Source organism: Homalodisca vitripennis, chromosome 5 (assembly GCF_021130785.1).
Source record: "Homalodisca vitripennis isolate AUS2020 chromosome 5, UT_GWSS_2.1, whole genome shotgun sequence".
NCBI classification, from domain to species: Eukaryota; Metazoa; Arthropoda; class Insecta; order Hemiptera; family Cicadellidae; genus Homalodisca; species Homalodisca vitripennis.
This window is the reverse complement of record NC_060211.1, coordinates 95,658,234-95,685,559: the sequence shown is the minus strand read 5'-3', so window position 1 is coordinate 95,685,559 and position 27,326 is coordinate 95,658,234. Positions and strand designations below refer to the sequence as shown.

The 27,326-nt window shown below is 31.6% G+C and overlaps 1 protein-coding gene across 2 annotated transcripts in view; it reads left to right on the top strand.

Annotated features, from left to right (window-relative positions):
* Positions 1-27,326, top strand: part of LOC124362547 (chromosome transmission fidelity protein 18 homolog) — an 87,082-nt gene that overhangs the window by 32,191 nt on the left and 27,565 nt on the right. For both annotated transcript variants that reach the window (XM_046817157.1, XM_046817156.1), the window contains exons 14-20: positions 454-555; positions 947-1,058; positions 4,550-4,720; positions 10,233-10,382; positions 14,738-14,868; positions 15,482-15,690; positions 18,355-18,428. In XM_046817157.1, the coding sequence (XP_046673113.1) occupies positions 454-555; positions 947-1,058; positions 4,550-4,720; positions 10,233-10,382; positions 14,738-14,868; positions 15,482-15,690; positions 18,355-18,428 (949 nt within the window). The remainder of the gene's footprint in view (positions 1-453; positions 556-946; positions 1,059-4,549; positions 4,721-10,232; positions 10,383-14,737; positions 14,869-15,481; positions 15,691-18,354; positions 18,429-27,326) is intronic.

Below are 27,326 nucleotides of genomic sequence, written 5' to 3'. Positions count from 1 at the left end.
TAAATTATTTTAAAATATTTATGTTCAAGTTATTTTTATATTTGACATAGTATTGTTGCTTAAAAACATATATTTTATATGCAAGTAAATAAATGGCTTGAAAAATATGAATCAACAGGAGGCAAGTAGTTTCTACTAAAGCGATGTTTATCAGACACACTCCCATTACAATGCAGTAATTTGTTATAATGCATAAGTCAATACTATTAACTTGATTCATATATAAGTGTAATCAGAAAGTGATGCTGATTCGAATGTTGTATATTTTTTTAATATTTACAATGATACAATGTTTACAAAATAATGGCTATCAATTGAAAGTGTAACTACACTTCTTTATGAATAACAAATTAATTAATTTCTATCAGAAGTAGCTTAGTTTACATTTACAATTGTGTCCATTTATTTTTTGTATTGGCAATAAACTCTTAATTATATCAATGCTATTTTCAGGAAGACGTTTGTAGATACAGTGAATCGAGATTCAAATCAGAATCCAAGAGTAGACCTAGATTCTTGTGAGATCAAAATGAATTCATCAGCTTTAACAGAAAGGTAATACTGAATTGTTGTAGAAAAGTAACATTTTAGTCAATCTTAAGAGTAGTTTGTGTAATGTGTAAACTTTATCAAAATTCTTACACCCATAAAATTTAAGTTGCAGTCATTGGGGATCACATAATGTTTTAAATAGTTTAATGAATTAATTTTGAAAGTTCTGCTTTTTCAAGAATTAAGTAAATACAATTTATTCTTTAAGAAATGTAAGTAGTTTAAAAATCTTAATAAATTATTATAAAACTTGAATTTTTATATAATCAGTGTACTATTTGCTAAAACTAAATGTACTCTTACCATTCAAGTGTTAATGTTATTTGAAGATTAAGTGCCATACTGATTTAAACGGACAGCATTATAAACTGTGTATTTATTTTTCTGATTTCAGGGCAAATTCAGTTCTTAGAACAGTTCAAGGCTGTGGTGACTACGAACGTCTTGCCCAAGGTGTTTTTGAAAATTACCTAAATATGAAGATAAAGGACTCTTCAATGATATCTGTAAGCTATTAAAAAACTAACTACTTCACTTTAGTACATTAAGTGTAATGTAGTTTTAAAAATTATAACTAATACACTAACATGGTTTACTAAATGAGTACAGTTTTGAGTAAGTAATAAGAGTTTGAAGACCAGGAGTTAATTCAAAAAATTAAATATAAAAGTTAATGCTTTAATTTGAATTAGGCAGACCGCTATGTTAAATTAAGGAGAGAGAGATTATACGAGGTATGGCTATTAAATAACGGGACTGATATTGTAAAAAAATTTATTTTAATTTTAAACATAATTACTTATTATCACCTTCAATATACACCCCTTCTCTATCCCTGCAACGCTCCATGCGAATTTTCCATTGTTGGAAACAATGCTGAAAGTCATCTTCTGTCAACTCTTTCAGGAGTCTTGCCGCTTTTTCTTGAACAGCTTCTACGGATTCAAATCTCGTACCTTTCAATGCAGATTTCACCTTAGGGAAAAGATAAAAGTCGCATGGTGCTAGGTCTGGCAAGTAAGGTGGATGTTCTAACACTGGGATGCTGTACTTGGTCAGGAACCGCTTGACAGATAACGCGGAATGAGCTGGCGCATTGTCTTGGTGCAAAATCCATGATTTGTCCTTCCACATTTCGGGTCGTTTTTTTCTTACTTTCACGTAGTTTATTAAGTACCTCAAGATAGTAATGTTGATTAATTGTTTGACCTTCAGGAATCCAGTGAAGGTACACAATCCCACGAATGTCAAAAAAAACAATCATCATTGCTTTAAATTTTGACTTGCTCATTCTTGCTTTTTTGGCTCTCGGTGAAGTTGAGGTCTTCCAATGCATGGATTGGCGCTTCGTTTCCGGATCATAAGTAAAAAACCACGATTCATCACATGTTATTATTCTTTCCAATAAATTTGGGTCATTTTCAATGGCATTCAAAGTGTCAGTACAAACATTTTTACGAGCTGCTTGTTGATCAATCGTAATAATTTTTGGTACCATTTTTGCACACACTTTTCGCATGTTCAAATTGTCATGTAAAATTTGCTGTACACATTCTTTATCAATGCCTACAGATTCAGCAACTGCACGAATGCTTAATCGTCGGTCAGACTGAATCAAATTAGCAACTTTTTCGACATTGTCTTCCGTTTTTGATGTTGAAGGACGACCTGGCCGCGAATCATCTTCCACGTCTTGTCGACCATCTTGAAAACGCTTAAACCATTCAAAAACACGAGTCCGCGATAAACATTCACTGACATACACTTCTTTTAGTAAATTATAGGTTTCGGTAGCGGTTTTTCCAAGTTTAACGTGAAATTTAATAACAATTCGTTGCTCTATTATTACGCTAACCATTTTTCCGGCAAAACAAAATAACAACACTTACATAAATGAAGGTTATGACACAACGATGTTGTTTACAGAAACGAGACTAACTGCATTCTGAAGAGGAAGTCTCAAACTACACAGCTGTTGGTCATTGTTGGTTGGCGCATGCGCACTCGTTCCACTGCAGCGTCAGTCCCGTTATTTAATAGTCATACCTCGTACATAATAAGAATAAGTGTTTCTAAACATAAACATTTTAAAATAACCAGCTCATAAAGAGACACATAAGTGAGTTTGTTAGTTTTGTATCTAGGCTGTACACTGGAAAATCTGCAATTATGAGCTTATATACTTACAGCATTTTTCTTAAGGTTATCATTCAATTTTAGAGTGAAGTTTCTTCAAATAAAATTATTTTTACCTAAAACAGTGTTTTGGCTGTGGTCATTTCAGTACAAAAATGCACTTTTCACGAAGAGGTTTAATACTAGATGTCTAATATATTTGGAGACCACGTTTTCTCCCGTGGAGTGACATTTTTGTGCATGTTATCTCTCACCAGACTATAGCTTTAGAACTTACAGGTGGGTTCTTTCCTTTTCAGCACTGAAGAGTTTTCTCATACTCTTCATTTCTGTCAAAACTGAGACTGTATGGGCTGTATTTTAAATATTAAATTAACTGCTTGAAATTGAAATATCTGGTTACAGATTTACATCATAGTTCTTTAAATCCAAGAGCAGGGAAATATTTTCTTTGGGTCTGGCAACCTGTACTTAGTAATGATGGGAAGGCTTTCATTTGGCCCGTTATTGGTATTGTTCGTTGTATGCCTCAATTTCTTTTTTTTTATTATCAGTGATTTAAAGGATAATAGGATTTCAAACGTTTGTCATTGTTGTATGGCACACAACGGTGTTATACATTTTGTAACATATAATGATGGCATATATCCAAAATCTAATTATCCTTTCAAACCTTCCATCATCAATAACAAACTATAAACAAAATATCAGTGATTGCCATTTAGAACTTTTACCTATAAGACAGACTTCTTTTGTCATGCATATTTAGGAAATATTCCCTTCCATATAATTTTTAAAAGGTATATAAAACCCTCAATCCACAGTGGTAAATGCTGTTTGTTTCAAACTATTAATGGTATTCTGAACAATTTATTATACACAATTAATATTGATATGAACTTCTTGTTATCCAAATGGTGTGGCACTAAATGGTATAATTAGTGCCTGGTAACATTTTTAAGCTTCTTTCTGACTATAAGCAATCTATTATGCTATAGCTTTATCTTCAGTGTGAACTAAAGAATAAACCTTGGGTTTGACCTGCAAAAGCTGTATTTTTATAAACTTACTATATTAAACAACTGAATGGATAACAGTTTTTTGGACATTTGCCATTGTTATATGTTGCAAAAATAAAAACACTAGTTTCGAGGATTGAAATCTATTTTCTTCTTCAGTTCTCAAAAAACCTTAAACCATACGCCAAAATTTAAAAATGAACACTGTGTGTGGTTATTGGTTATTCTAACCACTCTGTACCCTCAGGTATATGGTTGTTTTTTCACTTACTTGTTTTTTGTCAACTTTAGTTCGGTGAGTTGATTACCATATATATAATTAGTTTTTATACTTGCTTAACCAATGATTCAAGGTTATTTTTTACACCTGAAAACGAGGATAGATTTCAACTCTCTAAATGTAGTATTCTGTTTTTAGCACGTCCTAAAATCTGTTATCTTTTCAAATCATCCATTATTAATAATACTTTTTATTAAGAATTCAGGTTTCATTTTATACACTAAATCAATTATTGGTTATAAAATTTTAATTCTTTTTAAACTTAAATGCATGGTTTCTTTATTATACATTACTTCATTGACTAATCAATCTTTATACATTGAACCTACCAACAATTAACAGCTATATCAGAACAGTCTTGTTATATGTGCTATATTTTGTTTAATCCTCTTCTTTATGATAAGGAATTTTATGTTTATTTCCCCAAACAATCAGATTTAGTAAATTACTTAGTGTTATTATTTGGGAATTTGGTATTCCAATCTGTTGTATTTAGCTGTAAAGGGTTTGTAATTATTTCATAAAAAGGTAAACACTGACTATAGATTGAGTTTGTTTACAGATAGCCAATGGATTATCATGGTTTTGCCATTTTGACCTGATCTCATCGAGGATTCATGTTACACAAAACTACATTTTGTATCCTTATCTGGCTTATCCTTTCGTTATATGGCACCTGCTGTTTGCCAATCTTTCTTGGCCAAAACTGACGTATCCCAGCTCAAGCTATGAGGTAAGCATTGTAATATGTAACATTGCATTGTCTACAATGATTAGTTATCAGTTATCTAAGAACACTAGCTGAATACCATATGATGAAGATTGGAAATATTTGATGTATTTAAAATGGGTTAAAAAACATCCTGGTAAACTTTCTACTTCTATCTGAAGGCTTTACTTAAAGTACTTCTTACTTTATCTTTGATAAACTACAAATGTTAAACTAATCTGTTTTACATTTAATTTCACAGTTTGTACTTGTATTTTGTTCTTTGAATTTTACATGCTTTAATTAAAAGAGAACAATATTGATTTACCACACAGTGCATAGTTTTGAGTTGCTTTTCTAAAACCTATGGCCAATTAGGTAGTAATGCAAATTATTGTTAGCAACAAAACGTTGTTTGTTGTGAATTTCTTTGGCTGTTCTTTGAACAAGTCATGCATCATTATTTTGATTGCTTTGGAATTTTTTAATCTGTATGGGATATTTTGCCATTTTTAACTGTGAAAAATCATTGTAACTCTCTTTTAAAACTATTTTATATCCTGAACTGAGTTAGACAGTACTGAATAAATCTCATTAAATTTTGTTACCTCTTGCTCACTAATAAACACATTATTCATGGTTACAGTTTGCTAACTTGTTAACCTTCATTAGGAAAATTAAACTTAGTAAATGCAGAAACTACTGAAAAAAGGCTGAAAGTTTGAAAACATTTATAGTACTCAGACCAATTGGCATATTCATTAAAAAAAATAAATAAAACAACTGATCAGAATCTACTTGGGGGGAAACCATGAAATTTTGATGACTTTCATGATACCTTCCTTATATGTGCTAACTAGTTTTTTCTATGCCCCCAGTATTCTTTGGCATTCCTTCAAAATAAAACTAACTGAAATTAAAAGCTATTGAATAAAATGCTTTGAAATTTTGCAGACATTTGTGCTTCATAAAATAAAACCAAGTAGACATTCGTGTTTATGGGACATACATGCTTCCTAAGAAATGTGGCTTTTGTAGCCTACTTTTTCTTCCCATTGCCACTGAAATAGAAAAATACTTACTGAGATAAAAAACTACTGAACTAAATAACATCACCTTTTGCAAACATATTAATGTAACTTCATGAGGAAACATGAGTGTTTTCTCACCTTCATAGCACGTAACTGTGTTTTCTAGATAAAAATAAAATCTAGAAACGTATATTCTCTCTCTAGGACTGCCATCTAATAATAATGACAGTTTCAGAGTTTCACTATTTGAAACTGTGTCCATTACTTACATCTGATGCCTAAAGTAATGAAATAAATATTTATTTTTAAATTGGGTTAAATCAGCTATAAAAAAAACTGTTACGGTTGAGGCTGACAAATAAAGTATTTAACAATTTTTACATTTCACTAGTTATAGATTATAACTTGATGACAAATGAGGAACAGAATACAGTAATTGTACACTCAGGGCTCACTGCACATTTAGGTTTCATTCAGTTGTTTTATATAATGTGATTTTCTGAACAAGGACTAATTATTTATATTGAGTGTAATAAACTATCCGACAGTCGGTTATTGGCTTTCCAGTAATATTCAGTGATTACAGTAGTTTGTTGATTTTGTAATACGGTAGCGTACAGTCAACAACTGCGTACTGAAACTGTAGTTATGCCGGCTTAACTAAGCTCCAATTGATGTGTAATTAGTATCTGTCTAAATTTAGATTTATCTTTCATTATTTGACTTAACATTGGTTGTTGTGACCAGCTAACAATTCTGTAGGAGGGATGAGATTTGTGTTATATTATTAAAGAATGTGATGCAATATGTAAACTACAACTGATTTCACTGTAATCAGGTAGATTTTGTACGGCATAAAAAATCAGCCTATTGCAATTTGTTCTTGTAATGATAGTATTTATGAAAATTCCACATAACTTTTCACCGATCATGACACCTAATGCACAAAACCAACTCCCCTTTCAAAGTTCATTAGCCAACTTTGTATGCAGTTTCATTTCAATATGGCAACTGTTTAAACTTGACAAAATTTACACATCCATTATTTATGGACCCATAGAAAAAATTAAAAAATTGTTTTTGAATACTTATAACATTTCCTAATAATTAAACACTTTTAGTATCTTGAACAGGTTTCTAGACATTGATTTCATGTAAACCCCATAAGAATTTCTTCATCACCAAGAAGTAGTGAAAGAAATGCTGAAAAATGTTCGAACTTGGTGCAAAAATGTATTTTATAAATTTCTCAGCCGCGTTCATTTGTCACCTTTATACACCATTTTGTGTCAATATGGCGGGCATTAAAATTGGTTTAAAATTTACAACTTAGTTATTTAAGGACTTGGAGAGTAGTAAAAAATGTTCTGGAGTGCTAATGATGTTTCCATAACATTTTGTAATAAACAATGGTTTTGTGTTTTAAAACGGTTTTCCCACAAAATGATTACATGTAAATTTCATAAGAAATAAATTAGTAGTATTTTTGCTATCACAAAATCTACCTACTTCATCCAACTGAGCTGGATGGGCTATTGAAACTCTTTTAAAATTCCAGAACATTTAATAAGTGACATAAAACAGTTTGTCTTTACTTAAGTATAATATTTAAACTAAAATAATTTAAAATTTTTTAATTTAGTTGATTAGTACAGGTTAATTGTGCAGTAACTATTAGTGTAAAATTTACTGAGATTTTTTGTGAAATTACATAGGTAACTTAATTAAATTCAATGATTTAAAATTCTTTAATTTAATTGGTGATTTATCGTTAGCTTGAATAGTTAGTTACTAATGTGTTCAATAATGAAGAAAACAATAGTTATCTAACTGATATAGTTTTATTATTTGTAAACCACTTGTGTTCTGCACTGACTTACTAACATGAGCACTCTTATTCTCAACTCTCCTCATAATGAAAAAATCAAAGTTTAATCAGGGGCGGAAGAAAAAGAAGTTTTGTTAGTGGTAATTGATGTGATGAAATATTAAGAGTTGTGTACGGTAACAGTACGTTGTCGTACTCTTGACCTGGTCTCATCACATCAGCTGTTCTGAATAATGCAGCTGTCATTAGCTGACTCCTCGCTAACAGTATTGCTATTCACACTGCTTTATGTTAATTTACTCTTTTATAATGAACGTTTTGTTCTCCCTCAACAAGGAATGCAAAACTTCTCATTTACAGTGTCAAAAGCTCCTCCCCTTGACATTTTCTCCTCCTTTGTTGATTCACCTAATTGGTTTCCCTTGCAAGTTGTTTTTGGGCTATTCTTCAGTATCGCTAAAACCCTTTTAATATGAGCGTAAGACTTATAAATTTAGATGTTTTCTTGAAATAGCTATGAGCTTAAGAACTTATAAATTTCAATGTTTTCTTAAAATAGTTATGAGCATAAGAACTTGTAAATTTAGATGTTTTTTTAAATTGTTTACTGTGTAGTACTGTTGACTGTTTCGTACTCAAGTTCATGCTGGTATCAATGGAAATAAAAAAAAGTGTAGATGATAGAAAGTTCTCACAACTGACTCCTCTCATATCACGACAACAACTAAAAATGTGTTAAAATATTAATGCTGAACATTTTCAGGCCGTAACCCTCTTTGAAAATATGTAGCAATAGTATCACTATTTAGGTGGTTCTATGAACTTTGTGTTGGTTGTCTCATATAAATTTTAATATTGGTGTTTTTTTTTACAAAACTGTTGTCTAAAATTAATCACAAACAACTAAGGGTTGTGCTAAAAGATGGATATTTAGGCATAAGTATACACACCTTTTTTGGAAAATTATCCACCATGTTTTGTTTTAGTCAAAAATCTGTTATCTTTGTATGAAAATTATCTAACTTCATTTGTATGTTTTTGTCTTTTAGTATTCCTTAATATTCTGCGCAGTAATGTGTCTGCCTCAGTCAATATGTTAAACTATTGGAGTAATTTCAAAAATTTTGAAACCAGTAGATATCAAAACAACACTTTTCTATTATAATTTATTATTAGGACGAGGCCTTTTGAAACCAAATATTAGGAAACCCTAAACACAAAATTTCAAATGAGAACAAATCAGGAATTTATGAAATTGATGCGATCACTGTGACTAAAGTTATATTGGACAAATAAGAATAACAATATAAACCAGATTTAAAGAACATTTATCTCACTTAAAATATGGAAGAGTTTAAAAGTCTGCTGTGGCCAAGCACTGCATTGATTTGTAGAGTCACCTGTCGATGAAACATTTGGTTTTGAAAGGCCTTGTCCTAAAAATAAATTATACTGGAAAAGTGTTTTTTAATATCTACTAGTGTTAAACAATTGTACAATAACTGTTTAGCTATAATACAAGTAGTTAACACCTTCATTGTAGCTCTATACTGAGTGAGACCAACTACTCTCCCTACTGTTATGTGTGATAGTGCGTCTTTCGCATTCAACAAGTTGCAATTGTGTTTTGTTTCAGTAGACTTATTCAATACCTTCTACTTTAGTAAACATGTTATTAATTTCCTAAGAAAATTGTCCTTCTGGCTCAGTCGGAAGAAGAGGTAGATTTTGTGACAAGTGAAATGTTATTAATTTAATCTCATAGGATTTACATGTAATCAGTATCTCAAAAACCATTTGAGATTCAAACAAATTGTTTATAAAAACGTGAGGATCATTAAACATAAGAATGCAAAGAAAACAAGCTAACAGTAAATAACTGCACATCATTGTTGGTCCGAAGACATTCATATGAATTAGGATTAAACCAACTCATACATCGGGAACTTTATTTCTTTAAAAGGAACTTAATCGAGGTATCTTATATTAAATTGGTAGACCAATCCATCAGTCGAAATTAGGCCGCTTTGATTGTCAATTATGATAAATTAACTAACAAGGAAATCTAAAGTATTACACAGATTAGAGATTTTTAATAAACCAATGTGGGGTCACAGTATGGTTTTAAGAAGTTCATATAAAAACAACCAATAATAATAGTAAATACTGACCAGGCCCATTCCCGTTCTCTCCTTATTGATGCCATGACAATAGCCATTTACTATTGGCCTCTAGTCAGTTCTAGGCGGTTGGTCGGCAAATATAGACCTATTGTGACCTGTATTCTGTAGTTCAGTTTTAATAATTAGTGTTGTTTTGTTTTTTATTACATGTATGTTTTTGAGTTAGTGGAGTTGTCACATGATATGGTTGTTGTGATTCCTGACTTATGTGTGTCACAACACTCTGGTATGATGTTTTTATATTAACTTAGATTGTAGTTATGTGTTAGTTTATTTATTCACCTAAGAAAGAGTGCAGATATTGAAATGTAGTTACTGATTTTTTGTATTATTGAATGATGGAAAATTTCCGGAAATATCTTATTTCCTTCACATATTTCTTATCATTGAAAAATGCCATTTCCGTTCTTTTCAATACTAAAAATATTGACTATGCTTCTAAACTGTGATTTATTTGTTATAACTGTAATCTGAAATATTCTTTAAATTTTCAGATGACAACCAGACTGCAACGATCTATCCAGTTAGTAGATGAAGTGCTTAAATCCATGGTGCCCAAAGTGAGAGCCTACACATACAGGGAACAGTTGGTTTTGGATACTTTACCCTTGTTATTGGAGGTCATCGTTCCGAATCTGCGACCTGTAAGTTTCTTATTGCATTAGAAGTGTTTTTAGATGTAAATGTTTGATAAGTAACCAGTGGTTAAATCCATCAAATTCTAACATTTGAACATTCTCCCGGAATGTAAGTTAAGAAAAGGTTACAAAGAAATGTAAAAGATAAAAATAGACTAATAATCGTAACATCCATTTGATACTGTGTTTATCTTGTATAAATATTATTAAGTAGTTCCAGCAATAATACTGTGGTTTAAATAGACTTGCCTAGTAAAATAAATTTAAATATTTATAAAATAGGTTTTCGATAAATAATTGGAATTTTAAACATAAAAAATGTTTTAGTATTTGAATTAAATTGGTAAAATTAAGTCATTACTTAATAGAACCCATAATTCTATAAACCTTTTCTGTTTTGTTCAAACATATTGTTTGGCTTATTTTAAAAGTCACTTTAAATTTAAAGGAATCTGTGTTACTGTGTGTAGTTATGAGACAAAATATAAATTGTTATTTATCTCTACTAGTTCCTAACATACCATAAATTTAGTTTGTACTGAAAAAAATGCACTGCAGATTAACAATTGTAATTTTTATCTGTCAAAAATATATAGTTGGTATTTCTTGAGTAGAAAACACAATTAATTGTTTTTTTTTTTTTAATGAAAATTCAATGGTACAATTTGTGACTATATTCATAATAATAATAATATTTATTGTCATATTAAGTTTTTGCACTCATCAACAAAGTCACTTTACAGCCAGTAGCCAAGTCAATAAATAAATACATTAAAAAAATTACAAAAAAATTGAAATTGTCATTGCTATTCTCATATTTGTTTTTAACTCAATGAGCAGTGTTCTCAGACTGTTGTCATACTATAAATATACATTTTTGTTTGATAGTTCTTAATGTTTTGAAGAAATCATTTTTGAAGTACTAAATATTGTAAAATGAATCGACAACTTAAACTTAGCATTTTACTTAACGAGGTAGAGTTAAAAAGTTTCTGGAATCATTAAAATATACAACCAGCGCACTCGCCAATGGAAATTTTTTTCGCAGCAGTTGATACTTCTTCTGAGGAGACGATACATATATTGTGTAGATAACGCTCAGTTGCCATTCTTTACTTGTTGAGAGTGTTTTCATGTACCTGTAAGTTAATATTTTTAATAAAAAAAAGTGGAAATTAGAATGTACTTTTTTCAATAAATAAATTTCAAACACTATTATACTATTTTAAAAAATACAAGGACTACCCAGAAAGTAGATTATGTTTCGCTCTGTAGCCGCTAGAGATGGGACCATTGTGGCCATTTTGGTGTCAGAGCATTTCTCCGTTCAGTGGCTATCCAGCCGTACTTGTGAGAGGTTACTACCTCTTCTTGTTGTTTTAAAATAGCAGTTTAAAATGTGTGACACAATTGAAAATTCCTCGAGGTGTGAAATACGGTAGGCAATATGGTTTTTGTTGGCTAAGTACAATAAACCAACTGAGATTTATTGCCAACTCTGTGAAGTTTATGGGAACGATGTGATTACTGAAGGTGGAGTGTGTCAGTGGTACATTAGATTTAAGAATGGCCGAATTAATGTGCATGATGACAAACAAAAAGCACAACCAAACACTGTGACCAATGAAATTGTCTCTAAATTCAATGAGAAGATTAAAGAAGGCCATCAAATCATAAAAACAGAACCCTCACTTAGTTTTCCTCAAATTTCAAGGAGTTTGTTACACAAAATTGTTACGCAGAAGTTGGGTTGCCATAAATTTTGCGCAAGATGGGTACCAAAAATCTTAAAAGAAACCCATACAAATCAGGCTGCTTCATTAACATTTTTGGACACTTACGAAGAGATGGTGACTCACTACTGATTGAATCATTACAGAAGATGTGACTTGGGTAAAACATGTGAATTATGAAACCGAATTGCAGTCTATGGAATGGGGGCACACACATTCCTTCAAAAAAACAAGGAAATTAATGCAAACATTACGGCACAGCATATTATTGCAATTTTTTGGGACAGGAAATGAGTTATTGTTGATTTTTTAGAACGTGGCACAATCATAAATTCTCCGAGGTATTGCACAAGTTAAGAAGAGAAATAAAAAACAAGTGTAGAGAAAAGTTAAGTTCAAAAATTTTGTTTTTGTAAGACAACACCCAACCAAATACGGCAAATCAGACTCAAGAAGTATGGATGCTTTTACAGTTGGAGGAATTTAGCTGTGCTCGTGCAGCCCTAATACTACCCTTTCAAAAACAACAATATAACAACTGAAAAACAAGGATAAGTCCTATTATTGTTATTATTTGGTATTCTCTTATTATTTAATTTACAATCACTTCAATAATATTTAATTAATTTAAATGCTAGAATATAATTTTCTAATAACAAATGTTACCTACAATGATTGTTTTTTCATTGGAGTTCTTCAATTCCACTCAAGTTGTCCTCCTCTTCTGGGTCACTGTCACTGCTGTCTGTATCCGAACCAACGGATATAATAAGGGATCCTATAATATTGTCAATCTGGGGTTCTGCGGCTGCATAGTCCCTTTCGATTTTCTCTACGTGCTTGCACTTTACTGACCACTCTTCTGCGCCCATACTTGATATCTTGTCTTCGCATAGAGCTTTAGCTTGATACATAGTGAAAGATGTATTTCTCATAACCACATGATGTTGACTTCGGCCCAAATTAACTCAATGGGATTGAGGTTTGGGTGGTAGGGCGGAAGTCGTAAGATGTCATGACCCTGTAGTTGAACAGTTTCGTCCAAGGCGTACCGGACATGCCTTGGTTTATATAGGTGCACAATTTTGTAGAGTTCAGGATAAAAGGATATCGTCGCAGAATGGTATTCCGTTTTTTGAAAGCCACAACTTCATATCTTGCTTCCTACTTTTTGAAGTAGGAGCTTTATCAATTTGTATGTTATGGTAGGGCGCGTTATCGAATACTAGTACTGAATTTGGTTCTAAATTCGGTAACACTTTTTCCTTTATCCACTTCATAAAAATGTCCCCATTCACATTGTCGTGGTAGTCTCCACTATGGTTGCTTGCTTTCCAACATGTAAAAGCATTGGGCAAGAACCCTTTCTCTCCATCCGCATGGATAATTATTAGTCTCTCGTCCTTGGAAATCGGCACATGTAACCCTTCATTTGAGCCATTTGACCAAGTTTGGTTAGATACGTGAGACGATAGTATATAAGATTCGTCTAAATAAATTATGGGGCGTTCTTGCTCCCTGTAATTTTTCAATGCTCTCAAGTATGTTATCCTCTTCTCTCGGATTTCTGGCTTTTCAATTAATAATTTCCTATTGTTTGCCTTCTTCTCCAAGTAAATTCCAGGTCCTTTAATACCCACCTAAAACTTTTCTCACAACCCTGGAAATATATTTTGTCCCTTAGTGCCTCCCTCAAAAGTTTTGCAGTTGGTATTCGATGTTCTTCAACATGGAAATTGTCAACTATTCTACGTCGTTGGCGGTTTTTGTGTGATGTAGTAAAACTTGCCTCACACATGTTACTAACTTTCAACTCGTTAAGTTAACTGTTTATTTTAGTCACAACTCGCTCTGACACTCCAGTTGCTGGAGCAGTTCTTTGGCGAGCCTTTGACAACAGAATTTTAACAGTTTGATGGTCTGCCTCTTCCTTCATAAATGTATAAACATTACTCACAATTTCGTGAGCCTGACTATGAGTAGGCTTTTGACTTTAACTCAACAGACATTATCAGTAAAAGCGAAACACAAGCTACACTCAGCACTGTCACAAAACAGACTGATTGTGGCGAGTGCGATGAGTTATTTGGCCAATACAATTCCTGAAAGGAGGGTTTTAACCATGAGTCAAAGGAAATGTTTTCGGGACGCAGCGCGTAATGCTACCTCCCGCCCATCACCACACACTCCAGGTCACGCGCACAGCTAAAGTCCTCGAACTGTAACTGGGCGGTGTTTCCACATCCGCCTTACAGTCCAAACCTTGCACCCAGCAACTACCATCTGTTTCCAGCAATGAAGACCTGGTTTTGCGACTCAGCGCTTTGATGACGACATGAAACTGTGGGAGGGTGTTACTACCGGGTTGAAGTCTCAGGTGACAGAATTTCATAACGTGGAATTTCAAAACTAGTTCAGTGCTATGATAAGTCCATAAATATATATACTATGTTAAAAAATATAGTATTTTAGTGTCACTTTCAAATTTATGTAACACAATTTTTTTCTTGTACTTTGTTTTTTTTTTTATATTAAAACGTAATATACTTTCTGGATAGCCCTCATATTTCGAGTGTATGACACACAACTGATAACCAGTCACATGATTAATAGTTAGGGTGTGTATAGGTGAGCCTTACACTGTACAGTAGCAAGGAGAAGGAGGAGCTCCAACATGTGATCAGTGTGATGATAGATTACAATCTCACATACACTCAGGAGCGCACTCAAGACGGCAACTTTGTCTTCAACCTAGATCCGTGAGTAGATTATTGTATTTATATTAGGTTACTTTGTATAATGTTCACACTTAAATGTGACTTAAGGATTACGTACGCTTCCAGAGGATTACTTAAGTAAGTTAGTAGTGTTTAACTAGGAAAAATATTGCAGATCACAGCAGTAAGGTTGATTCTGAAGTATTGTACATTTTTGTTTTGTCTTTTATTTGTTGTAACACATTGTATTGTAATTGCAAATATTAGGTTTCCTACTTTTACTTTTTTTTTCTCAGATGCAATGTGACAAAAATCAATTTTGGAAAAAATTGACATTTATTCAAATAGCATACAAATAAGTATACAAGCCTATTATTGAACGAAGTATTTAATCATTAATACAATTCAGAAAAAATCTTAATATTTATCTTAATATTTAATATTTACTTGAATAAATTCAGTTTCAACAAAAATGGTACAAAATACTAATTTTAGGCTTCGGCTGTTTTACACAAAACTAAACTACTTATTACTAATATAAAAATGTCGCATTCTAAAATTTGTGAAAAATTTGTTGGTTCTAAGAGGTAAATTGTTTGAGTAAATTAATTCATAAGTTCTTATTCATGTTAACACCAATGTGTTTTGTCAATAGAAACGTGGAGGAAGTGAGCAGGTTTGATGGAGGAAAAGGGTGTAGGGTGCTGAGTTATGCTGGAAGACAACTGGTGTCTCGTGAGATTGAGCTGGAGAAACTTCGGAGGGCAGAGGTCAACCTGTACAAAGAAACTGAGTCAGCAACTCCGCACCCAACAGCCTGCCCCACTGTCAATAAGCCGGTCAAGATAGCAACCACCCCTAAAGGTAAGCTTGGCTATTTAGTATTTTAAATAATCAATTTCAACAAATTTTAAATAATCAATTTCAACAAGTGCAATGAAACATTCCCAGAATACAAATTGTAATACTATTTGTTAACCAACAGTAAATGTAATACTAATGATAAATAAACCTGTAATATTTTACAATAATTCATTGCTTCTTCAAAGTAGGAAAGTGAGTATTTATAATACAAAGAAAATTGGTTCTCTAAGTCTTTTTTCCACTACACAAGGCTGGAGCTGTGATGTCTTATACACAGCAACAAAACTAAGGTTAAAGATTTGATGTCTCCTTTGCACAGCAGCACATATAAGGTTAAAGCTCTGATGTATCTATTGAGTAACTACACAAGGTTAGAGCTTTGATATTACTCCTACACACTCATGAATACCATTTAATGTAGTCTGCTGGTTGCCTAAGTTGGAAAATGTAATATACAATTTGATTTTGAGGTTAGAAATGATAAATTTGATTTCCCACTTGAGACAAGGTCCATTCTGCTGAAATGGTGGCTGTTGTATTGGAGGAGTGTGAAGGAACAACATATAGAGGTTCTGAAGTATTGTTTTAAACAATTTCATGGTGAAGGAGTTGTAAATGTTAAGTAAGTAGGGAGAGTGTAATTGACAGGAACAGAGTTTTTTGTCTTTATGAGGTGTTTAAGATATAATGAAAAGATCAGTATTTGCACATTACATGGTAACTTACAGGTGTGGTATACCTGTTGTGTGTTGTTATATGGAAATGCTGAAAGCATAAATGGATTAGCACAACAGAAATGGGAGATATTTTAGGGAAAGGCCAATTTTCAAAAAAGGATATTAACGGAACAGAATAAGGAGGAGAGTTGATACAGTACAAGGTTGATAAAACTTATAAAATGTGCTACCCTCATAGAAAGGGTTTTAACCTGCACTATTTCTAACTAAAATCCAAAATCCTATGTCTTATACTGCTCAGCTATCAGCTCTCCTCATGTATGATTGATTTTCATTTTGGTGTATAGATTTGTTGATTTATCCATATATTGGATTGAAACAAATTGAAGACAGGAGTTTTTAATTTGTTTCAATTTTCCATGGAGATGGCGGTAGACTTTTATTGCATTTTTTTAAGGAAAGGCTTTGAAGATTAGAAAATGCTTTTTGAAATTTAAAGCTAAGTAAAGTAAAGTAGGTTAATAATAAGTGACATGATTTAGGTGATCATAAAAAAGTTGGTTTGTTGGCTGAGAAGGAGTTACATGTGTAACATGTTTGTAAAACATTATCTACAGCTGTGTATATTCATAAGCTAAAATTCAGTGTTAGTTTTAAAATGCTTATTACAAGCCTATTATGCCTTTTTTCACTCTCATTTAATATATAGATAGTAGCATTGTGGCAAATATTTTATATCACAAAAGAAAATTCTGAGAATTAAAAGTGTCCCAGACAGAGTATATTTAAATAGTTCAATATCATGAAATTCCCTGGTATTTACATTTTCTTTTAGTCTTGTTACGGCAAATGAAAATGTAACTCAATACAAAATAAGAGGTTATGAACATAATTATAATACAAGAAGTACAATATGTTTGAATTACTACCATTAATAACATTGGAAAAGTAAACTATGAATATGATTATTTTCATGGCATGAGAGTAGATCTGTCTAATCCTCTGAAATACAAATTTTTTATTGAAGTTGTGCTGTGAAGGAAATGGTTTCTTTGCAGATATTAACTAAAACATAGGACTGAAGAGAAGTGCGATTTTTATTAATGAACAGAAATTGGCTTAACGTAAAATTTTAATTTGAGTTATACAGGGTGACAATTAAGTCTGGAACCTCTTTTTTAATTTTTGAACCACAATAGAAAGAAATACCAAAGTTCACACGTGCTTACTGGTGATAGTAACGCAAACATCTACCCAATTACCGACCAGATAATCCCTTTGGGGGACGGTCCACAAGGAGTCAGACAAAATTCTTAAATAGCAGCATAGGTCAAGTTTGGTATCAAATTAAAGGTCTTACTTAGCAGAGTACAATGCCGCAAACCGGACTTCAAAAGGTGGATTCATTCAGTAGTTATAGCTATTTGAATTTTAAAACAATTGAACAATGTAAATTATTAAGTATTACAAGTAAACACCAATTTTTAAGTTCCAGACTTAATTGTCACCCTGTATACCAGGAATATTGTTAAGGCTATAAAGGTTTTAAGCTGCTGATTGCTTGAAATGACAAAATCGTTCAGCCCATATTAGGCAAAATCATCCATGAGTTATTTTATACTGGTTAATTTAGAGTTACGCACTGAATTTTATAGGTAATGCCATTAGGAAACTAATTAGCCTAACTGATAAGAAAGTAGAAAAGTGCTTATTTATGGCATGGTGGCATGGGAATTGTTTCTGAATGTTTTTTGTTCATCAGTCAAATACTTTTTATTTGGAGAAATTAGATGATTGAAGATCATCCATTGGGGTAATATTTGTTCAAGAATATGATTAGAGTCTTTGTTAACATAATGAATTTTGATGTTAGGAACTAAAAATCATTTAATGAAATTTCTGATCAGTTAATGCTTTTAATTAACTATTGTTATCATACAGTACTATAATAATATTTATAGTAAAATATTTTATTCGTGTTTTACAGGAACAGGAAAGAAAGTATTACCAAATCATTTGCAAAAACTGACACCAAGAGCGCTGAAGAAACCAGAAGATTTGGTGAGTACAAATTTAATCATCAAATTTAATTATAAGTGACCAACTTATGTGAACACCAGTTTAATTTGATCATTTGAAATACCGTTGATTTGTCTGCCAGTAGAACTGTATTGATATTCAGATATATTATTATTAATTTGGAGCTCGATATAACATTAAACTCTGAAAAATATAATAAAGAAAAATTAATACCAAATTAGTTATAATAGAAATATGAATTAAAAAAAGTTGTGAAACGTTTTCATTCTTAATGCTGCTTGTGCTGTTGTATACTGGTTGAAACATCAATGTGTCACTTCGCATATTTTAAAGCAAGGTTCTTATAAAAGACGTCTATGGTCTGAAGGATATCTTGAGACATACTAACTCAAAACAGTTTTGTGCTCATGAGGCAACAAGCTGGACTGTTATCAAGCAGTTTTACTTCTGGTGTGATGGTCTTTCTGTCTTACTTTACACTCCCTTTTATAGTTTGTTCACCTGCTAGTTCTAATAAGTGGTCAAAATATTTTGTAATATTCTAAGTTCCACGATAAAAACAGAAATATTTATCTTTTGGTTTATGGCATGAACTCAGTATTTCTTCCAAATGGTGGCTTTAATAATTGTATGGTCTCCCACGACAGAGTCATGGCAATGTCTTCATCATCATTTATTTGTAAAAAAGCACACACAAAACTCATGAGTGCAGTAGTCACTGTGCAACTGAAATTTTTTACAGAAACATTTTGTATTCTGAACCAAAACGTGATATGTGTACATCAAGCCTTAAAAATAATATGCTTAATACTTATCATGTATCAATTAATAATTTTGTAAATATAATAATACAAATATTATATTTACTTGTTTTGTACCACTTTCTTCTACTGGCTAGTAAAAGACCTGGGGGCAGTATTTTTTTACTTTATGGCTGCGTAACTATTCTCAGTTTGTGATAAATAATTTTCTGTAGAGAGTGTTTTCCTATCTCCAATTTGTATTGGAGGCAAATTATTCAGTAATTCTCTCATTGTATATAAACCTAAAAGGTCTTGTATAGAAATCTTCAGTAGAATTTTTTGTAGTTGTGTCATATGAATCTGCTGGATTATGAGTTTATAAATTTGGTGTATAAATTTATGCAACTATTTGTTTTTTTTCGCTAAAGTATCATGAGACATAAGCAGTGAACTTGTCGTTGTATAATTTCCTAACTAAGAAGTACGTGTTGTATGTTGGCTATAAAAGTAAATCTGATTTTATTCTTATCAGTGCCCTGTTCGGAGAAGAATAGTTTTTTGCCACACTTAAAATTATGTGGCATAACTTGTGTCCTTGTTTCTAAACTGGTGTTTGTGTTAAATATATGTTAGAATCTCTTTTAATAATTGATTTAAAATCAAATTGATTTTATGTTTGTGAGTCGTTTCTATGCTGTGTGCCATTCCTGTTGTTTATTTCGAATTGACTAATTTATTACTGCCTTCACAACAAGTTTCTAATCATAAGCACTTTAGTTCCTCAAAAACCTTTCATGGTTTTTTTATGTAATATGATGCTAATTATGTAATAATAGGTATGCTAATGAGATAATATTACATATTGTTATATTGTTCCAGTTTTATTCTGTTGTCTCCCGTAATATTGTACAAGAAAAATTGCTATGACAACCACACATTGCACAAGTAGATCTGACATTTTCTACTAGGTGCTAGCTTTTCCTTGGTCATCTTTCACGAGTGTTTTTTACCTTGGTAATTTCGCTGAAGTTGCACAGTGCAGACAGCTACCTGCATGGTTGCATGTCACTCGTCCTGGAGTATTTTATTGTTTTATTTCTATTGTGTATTGTACCATGGAAATATCCGACACACAAATAGACGATTGGCTTTGTTTGCATAATGATGACACAGATAGTGAAAATGGTTTATTAGGCAATATATAAAATATAACAAAAATTTGAAAAAGACACTAAAAATAATATCATAAAAAGGTATATATCAAAATTCTAAAAACCTGTCTCTGTATAAAACAGCAAAATAATTCAGTAAAACAACATAATTTTAAGTACCTAAAACACTGATAAGAGATTAAGTGTTTTTAAGGCCTTTTCTGTTTTTCCTGGGTACAACTTCATTTTTCTTGGTATTATTGTTTACAAAGCTTCTTGTATTACCTTTGTAGTCTTTTCTTAGTGTATCGCATAGGTAAGTTCCTTTTGTAGGAGAAACGTTGTTATAAATATTATCATCATGAAATGTAGTCCCTTTTCAAAAATATTTTCTATTAGATAAATCACTACGTTTTGAGCATTCTCCTCATTTTAAGTGAGTTATCTTTATCAAGATATGGTTTTAATTTGATTAACAATTTTTACACAATTTATGAACTTTCACACCACAATAATGTGACTTCTGAGAATTTTTTGCTTCTTTGATGACAACAGTTTTCAACCGGATTGACAACTGCTTCAAATCGAGCGTCTGTTGGAAATTTTTAAAGTCAAATAACTAAAAAGCCAGTATAGTTGTAAAAAATTTACTTGATACCTAAAACTATTTAAGCAATTTTATTACAATTTTAACAGTACTTTTTTCAGTGAAGTCTGTCAATACATAAGTGAGCACAACCACTTTAACGATAAGCTTGCACAAGTTCAGAATGTCAAACATGTCACAGTTGTGACAGTTTACTGGTTTTTAGATTGTTAGTAGGGAAGGATACCAAACCTGACTGTTAGTAGAAAAGGGTACTGTACTTTCCTTAAATTGATCTTTTCATATAAAATCACATCTGGTTGGAAGTTCTTTTGCTATCATATGCAAGAATATTAATTTACATTATGTTCTTTATTCTACTATTGTGTTTGTTTAAAAATGCATCAACATCTGTTTAATACAAGTTCGCATTAAAGTCTAAAAGAAATGGAAAACATTAATATGACTTGACATTGTATTAGTGTAAATGAACAGTGAACATTTACAGTATTTAAGTGTGTTTTATGAAGTCAGGAAGAATTCTAACAGTAAAGTAATCTTGAATTTAAAATTTTCCCATAGCAGAAACAACATAAAATGGATAGCAGCATTTTTATATGATGTACTAGCAGTTTCCCACGGCTTCGCACGCAATTTCCCGTTGAAACAGTACATTATATTCACTTATTCTTTTTCTATCACATTCTAAACATTGCTGAGATAATTGACAGTCGTTCCTTCGTGAGCCTCTTGGACGCATTATGAAGGTATGTATTCCTGCCTCTATCTTTCGTGGTTTTTGCTAGGTGTTGATAAGTTATTCAGAACAGTTACTGTATACGGATGAATCTCGGTAAACTAATTAGGTTATAAAGAATCACATTCAGTCTGTTAAAATTAATTTTCTGTCTAAGATATTTCCAGTATTATTTTAGGAGTGTGCCTTCAAGAAAATGTATCAAAGAAACCAAGTTTCGATCATAAAGTGTCTTCTTTCGGCTCTTTTCATTTACCTTCGATGTAACCAAATTCGATTACCTTATGTGCAAACATTCACGGATTTGTATAATGAGGTTGTTTTCATAATAGCGTTTAATAGTATTTTCTTTGAATTAAATAGTTTATTGATCATTGATGCAATCTGAATTTAAAAACACTACTGATCAAGCACTTTACAATAATAATGTTTTAAATTTTAAATGTAAACAAATGTTTCTGCCTCTTTGATGAACTTCAGCTGAAAGTATTATCAGCTGTTAAGTATCAGTTCGCTTTGTATTACGTGTCGTAGCGCAGTCTGTCGGATCCAATATAAAACACACCAACATCAACAACAATTTATAATTAAAAAATTAATGAAATAAACTATTCAAATTGGACCAAATACCTCTCTAAAAGTATGCCTATGTTACTTCCAGGAACGTGTAGAATCACTGTACAAAATTTCACGATGTTTCGTGCATTGGTTCCAGAGTTATAACGGAACATACAAACAAACATTCGCATTTATATATATATAGATTATCTTCTGCGATGATCATGCAAAATGTTTCTTTTGGGAATAGAATTTACATCTATTTTTTGTTTACTTAGTTTTGAGTGGTCGTCCAATAAAAATTTTGAAGTACTAGATACAATATGTGCATTATTTTTCTTAGGTGTTTGAGTTTTTTTTTAAATTTTAATGCAATTGCATTTTATTAGTTTCTACATTGTTTCTATCGTTTTTGTATTATTGTTGTCTCTTTATCACATAATTTAAAAATGTATCTGAAGAAAATGTATATAAAACTTAATTTTAGTTTATTATTTAATTTAATGTAATTATTCTAATACATTTTTGCAAGACAACACAGCTGTATAAGAAATAATCATTATTAATATACTACAAATATTAATCGTTTTCGAGTGTTTAAAGCATGGATTTTGGGGTAATTTAAAATTGTAAATAATTTCAGCTGCCTTGGTGTAAGATAGAGCCTTATGTTGAAAGGATAACATACATTAGAGGGTATTTGCTCGATATGCCTCTTGGTGGGATTCTGTGTAGAGAGAGAGAGCATTACATCGTGAATGGCCAATATGATAGCAATAGGCGCACATTGAGTGCTATGTCTAATGATTAGCACCAGACCGTATCTGACCTAACATTAGGTGATTGCTATGTTAATTTGTATTGTCTCTGTATGTTGCTGTTATTGCTACTGCACTGCATTATGTATACATTAAATGTCAGTATTGGAGTATTCAAAATTAAAATGTACATCATCATATTTCTTTAAAAGTTTGTCAGATTTAGATGGAACTATTCATTATTTTATTAATTTAAATAGCAGAACAACAAGTAAAACTATGTAGGCACTTATTAAGTAAAATTAAAAAGAAATTTGAATTATTATGCCTAGTTGAAAGATTAATAAGTAAAACACAAAATTCAATGAGCAACATAAGCAACAAACTTTTGTATGAAAATAAAACAAGTACTTACTAATATTGATTTACACAAGAAACACTCATAAGAAATATAATTATTCGTATAATGCTATTTGTAACTTTTGGAAAAAAATAATTACAAATTTGTCATTTTATTCAGATTGAGCTAGTTATTTTGGTTCGGCTTGAGTTTCATGGCCTAAAATCCTTTCAAAGTATTCAAACTATCATATGTGTTTTTCTTTCGACAATGTAGTTTTATTTCTCCTGAGCACCAATAAGATTGAAATATAACTTGTTTAAATCCAAGCATATTGAGGCCTGCTGTTACAAGATGATGTTTGCTAGATTTCACAAAATGATGGTTATTTGAGATATGTCCCTATTTAATGTGATAAGTTGGTTGCTTAGCAAATCAAGCAACATTTTGGATTGGATTTGAGGATTCCTATCTATTATGATGTCTGGACTCCAGTGATGTGCATAGGCACATTTAGCGGGATGTCCAATGAAAGATTTTCTTTATGCTCCTGAAGGGAAGTTGTGGTTTCGACATTGAAATGAAGTGGGGTTCAAATATTTGAGATTCATTCCTGTGGTCAAGACATAAATAATGAGAATACACTGTTATCCAAAGAAGAGTGATTGATGACGACTCTGTTGAAGGCTATATTTTGTGTAGTGAAAATGAAATGGGTGTGGCGATTTGAATCTTTCCCAAAGATGTTAATGATTTGATAGCTCACATTTCATCATCTAGTAATGCACAGTTGGTGCTCAAGTTGAGGTCAACTTCTGATTCATCTGAATTGGTCCAGAATTAATAGGTCAATTTTCTTAATAAATGCCACTGAGATCAGTCATTGTTGTTGACATAACATTATAAACATTCATATGCGTATCTAGGGGGGAGAGATTTGGGGGTTGTAACCCCCCTCCCCCCATTGATGAAAATATTCAAGGTATATTTTGAATTGCGTTAAACTGAAAGTATACTCGTAGTTGAACAGTGTATCATAGTTCAGTTTTGTTTTGATATGTTTTGATATTTTATCTATAACAGTTCACATATAGTAAATACAAGATTCATGTTTCGTAATTTTTCGGTATGACGAGTTCGTCTGCGACCCGTGGGGTCGACAAATATATTACAGATCTTCCCGCGGTTCGGGCGAGAGAAACAGCGAGCAGTGGCCATGAACGCCTACCGGTAAACGCGTATGTTTGAACGGCTAATTTGTAATAGTCTTTACGTAATTCTCATCGCTTTCGTTGTTAGCGCTAGTCGTGTATTAGTGACATGTGATATTAATGAATACCGATATTATTGACAAAAATAAAATGAAAGCAAAAAACGTCTAGATTGCTGATTTCACCATTTACGAGTAGAAATGTTATTATAATTCTTAAAAGTGATTAAATTTTACTTGCTGTTACTATTACACTTCTCCGGTATTGTTTCAACCAAAATTGTATACAAAATTAAATACTTATCAAAATGTCTTTTATAGTTTACCTTTTGGCGGTGAACTTCTGATGTGTCTGGAGTTACGAAATAACCCATTTAATTTACTTTATAACATTTTAATCATATTTTCACAAAAACTGTAAGTCTACAACCAAAGTAAAGAAATATCGTGGTTATTTAAATAATACGTGACTTGGAGTTCGTAATTTTTAGTGTTTTATTTTACACTCTAGAACATGTTTTGTTTAGATCAATTTCAGGAATAAAATATAAATAAATAATAATAACAAAGTAGAATGAGTGATAATTTTCTAGGTTGCCCTTAAAGGTTTACCAACAGCAACACTCAAGCCCCTGGCAAATTTTACTCTAGCAATAAAGTTTATGTTTAAACTTCTTTAATTTATAATAACTATTAATTCTAGTGGGCCATTGTGTAACATATAAGTATCTTAAAGTTCTCCTTTGTTAATTTCTGTTTTTTTTTTTTTTTTATTAAATAACGTTGGCTGTAAAAATTAATGATTTTTCTTTCAACATCTCTTTCATTGAATAATTTATTCAAATTTTCATGTCGCAGTATTTTTCGATACTTTTCATACTAAAAATTATCAGTCTTATTTTTTCAGGTTCAGCGTAATTATTTCTAAGAATCTGCTAAATAAAAGGCTAATTTTATTATGTGAAAGGTTAACAAAAATGTTGTCTATACCTTGCCTCCCCTATCAGATCTCAGGTTGATGCCTGTAATTGTTTGTCTAAAACTCTAACCCAAAATAATGTCTAGAATGGCAGTAGAGTCTTAGTTTTCAGTATTATGATGACATTAACATCGCTAAAAAATAAAAACAATTTGATTTATTTTTCGTCAATTTGTAGCCTATTAGTTCGTGTATATTTGATTTATTTACCAATCGCTATAACGTGTTTCTATCATACTTTCTGTGTAAAACCCCAAAATTACATTAACGAAGTATCGTGCTTTGTAAATAATATTTAACTTGACATTCATATTTTGTATGTCCATTTGTTCATCACCAAGCGTCTGCTGCGTCTATGCGCAATGCTCGTAGTGGTCTTCAACCGCTCAGCCGCGGCAAAAAGCACACAATTTTTAATTTCATGCCTCGAAATTTGCGTAGTTATATGTCCTGTATAAAAATAAGAATCAATTTATATCCCAATATTTTTATCAGGGATGACATGGTTTGAAAGAGAAGTAATTTAAATGCAAAATACATATTATTTAAGTAATACAAATACACGCCCATGTTTTCAAGTAAAATGAATGTAATATATTTGTAAAAGATATACATATATGTCCTGGAAGCCCATATTAGAATATGTAAATTCTAGGTAAAAAATGGAGGATGTCCTTTAGTTCTTAAGATATAGCCATTTTCCCCAGCTTTCGTTATTCTCAATAATACAGCATAATTTTCTTAACATTCTTTTGTGTTATCGGGCGGCCTCCAAAAGGGTAAATTTTCGCTTATGTTTTAGCTGTTTTTTAGAGTACAAATAAGAATAATAATAATGTTCCCATACGGATGTCAAACTTACAATTTTAATGTTATTAACATTTAACATATTCCGGGTGGGGGAGGAGATTTTTCCGTACTCCAACTTGACTGGGAGGTAAGGAAAATTTGTATTGATAACCCCCCTTCTCCCATTAGGTCATCCTAGATACGCCAATGTATACATCAGAGCGATGTGTCTCTTGAGATACTGGGGTAAGAATTCTTTTCAATAGTCGAAACGTGATATTTGTGTTGACTGGAAACAACTTGGTTTCTAGGAGAGGGCATTAAATGATTCTGTTTCGGAAGACATACAGTACTTTAGTGCTGTGATTCTAATAGTTTAGAAAGATTCCATAAATTTTGTTTTTGGTTTTCCTTTGAGAAAAAGCGTTTAGTATTAAAATTTATTAGGCTGGAGCCCTTTTTACAAAAAGATATAAGTAAGTGTATAGGAACTTTAGGCTATAAACATCTTGCGTTTCAGAGATGTCAGTGCTAGCTCACCATTTATATGAATTTTTTAGATTTACGCACTTTGAGTCAATGTAAAGTAATTGATTGAAATTAGTTTAATTTATAAATTGAAAATAATTATTACTTTACCGTCTTAGTATATATATATATATATATATATATATATATATATATATATATATATATATATATATATATACTAGCTGTTTCCCGCGGCTTCGCACGCTTTTCGTAAGTTTTGCCCGCGTATGAGCATTTCTGGTTGAAGTAAATTATATTTCCAACCCCGATGTAGATTTTACCTTGATGTCACGATCAAGAAAATATGTCAAAAATGTATTGTACATGCATAATGTATTTTATTACAAAGTGGTCTACCACTCAACCTTTAAGTTCAACCAAAAATTTAGTTTAGACAATTATACATCATAACTTAGCGCCTTCAAATAGTGTTTCACTGTTTAATATACGTATCTATCTCGTAATTGCAGGTTATAATGTGCAGGCGCTTTGAAAACTTTTCTTCATTTTATTCGTT